At 52.3% G+C, this 2,024-nt stretch overlaps 1 protein-coding gene across 1 annotated transcript in view; it reads left to right on the forward strand.

Moving 5' to 3' along the window:
* Positions 1–319: 319 nt before the first annotated feature.
* Positions 320–2,024, forward strand: part of LOC101862987 (estrogen-related receptor gamma) — a gene marked incomplete at its 5' end in the record, with an annotated part of 7,131 nt that continues 5,426 nt past the window's right edge. The window contains 2 exons of the mRNA XM_013090012.1: positions 320–490; positions 1,386–1,658. Coding sequence (XP_012945466.1) covers positions 320–490; positions 1,386–1,658 — 444 coding nt within the window. The remainder of the gene's footprint in view (positions 491–1,385; positions 1,659–2,024) is intronic.

The raw sequence follows: 2,024 nt of genomic DNA on the forward strand, positions 1-2,024 counted from the left end.
CTTTTTGTAGAAGGTAAGGTAATCATAGTAATGATGTTTAGAGAAATATTCTCACCACCGTCTCATTGAGCAGCAAGCTCTCCCCCTTTGGTGCTTAGCCACGTTGATTAGCAAACCTCCATCAGTGGGTGGCTGGCGGGTGCTCTGGTGTGGTTGGCTTCTTCTTTCTTATCAAACATCTATCGTCCTTATCTCCCCTGCATCTTTTTTATATTTGCTACTCTTCTGGCGCTCATATGACTTTATGCAGGACCGTGTCCTGTGGATGTTGATGTCATAAATAACCCCCCCACCCCCACCCCCCCTGTATCTTCCTCAGTGCCAGACAACCGTGTCCTGTGGATGTTGATGAACCTGGAGTCTCAGATGGAGACTCTGAGCGCCAACACTGACCTTGCCCTGGACTCAGAGGTCAAGTTCATGGCTGCAGCCTCTGACCTGGCTGACCGGGAGCTTGTCTTGACCATCAGCTGGGCCAAACAGGTGCCAGGTGAGTGGCTGTTGTCTGTCTGTTGTCTCCTCATCTTCCTCTTCTCCGTCTCCCTTTCTCCCCATCTTCCCGTCTCCTTTTCTCCCTGTCTCCCCTCTCCCCATCTTCCCGTCTCCCTTTCTCCCCATCTTCCCGTCTCCTTTTCTCCCCATCTTCCCGTCTCCCTTTCTCCCCATCTTCCCGTCTCCCTTTCTCCCCATCTTCCCGTCTCCTTTTCTCCCTGTCTCCCCTCTCCCCATCTTCCCGTCTCCCTTTCTCCCTGTCTCCCCTTTCCCCATCTTCCCGTCTCTCTTTCTCCCTGTCTCCCTTCTCCCCTCTCACCATCTCCCATTCTCCCTGTCTCCCCTCTCCCCATCTTCCCGTCTCCCTTTCTCCCTGTCTCCCCTTTCCCCATCTTCCCATCTCCCTGTCTTCCTTTCTCCCTGTCTCCCCTCTCCCCATCTTCCCGTCTCCCTGTCTTCCCATCTCCTTTTCTCCCCGTCTCCACATATGCTTATCTCCCTATCTCCTTGTCTATCCATCTTTCCATCCTCCTATCTCCTTGTCTATCCATCTTTCCATCCTCCTATCTCCTTGTCTATCCATCTTTCCATCTCCCTATCTCCTCTCCTTGTCTATCCATCTTTCCATCTTCCTGTCTTCCCTTTTCCATCTCCCTATCTCCTTGTCGCTCCATCATTCAGTCTTAGTATGTGAAGTTATATTTTGTATTTTCATGTCTATGCAATTTCTTAACGGATTTCTGTTTCTCTCCCCCCCCCCTCACATGCATCCCTTGTCTGCCCACGCACCCTCTATTTCTATCCCTCTCCTCTCCCTTATCCCTCCTCTCCCCGGTATCCCACCTCCCTCCCCCCACCCCCCTCGGTGGCGTGTGCGGTGTACGGTGTTGCAGGATTCTCCAGCCTGTCGCTGGTCGACCAGATGATGCTGCTCCAACACTCGTGGCTAGAGATCCTCATGCTGAGCCTGGTGTTCCGCTCGTGTCCGTACAAAGGTCACATCTGCTACGCCGAGGACCTGCAGGTGGCCGAGGACGTGGTGGACACGCTCAAGATCCCCGCGGAGCTGGATAGTCTGACCAGGAAACTCTGCCGCAAGTTCACGCACATGAACGTGAGCAAAGAGGAGTTTGTGCTGCTCAAGGCTATCACACTGTGTAATATTGGTGAGTACTGTGTGCGGGTGGGGGGGTGGTGGTGTGAGTGTGTGTGGTATGTGGTGTGTGAGTGTGCAGTGGTGTGTGCCTGTGTGTGTGTGGTGTGGGTGTGTCTGGTAGTGTGTGTGCCTGTGTGTGTGTGGTGTGGGTGTGTCTGGTAGTGGGTGTGTGATGTGTGTGTGGGTGTGTAGTGGTGTGTGTGTGTGTGGGGAGGGGGTGGGAGGTGGGTGGTTTTCTGACCGCTATAGCTGTTGTTTTTCTAAACTATTGATTTTTTAATAGATTTTTGAGACGAGTCAATGAAGGACATTTAATGGAGTTTATGTATGTGTGGAGAAATTCTGATTCCCTCTCACAACTCTCTCTCATCTGTGT

Source organism: Aplysia californica, unplaced genomic scaffold (genome assembly GCF_000002075.1).
Source record: "Aplysia californica isolate F4 #8 unplaced genomic scaffold, AplCal3.0 scaffold01107, whole genome shotgun sequence".
Classification (NCBI taxonomy): Eukaryota; Metazoa; Mollusca; class Gastropoda; order Aplysiida; family Aplysiidae; genus Aplysia; species Aplysia californica.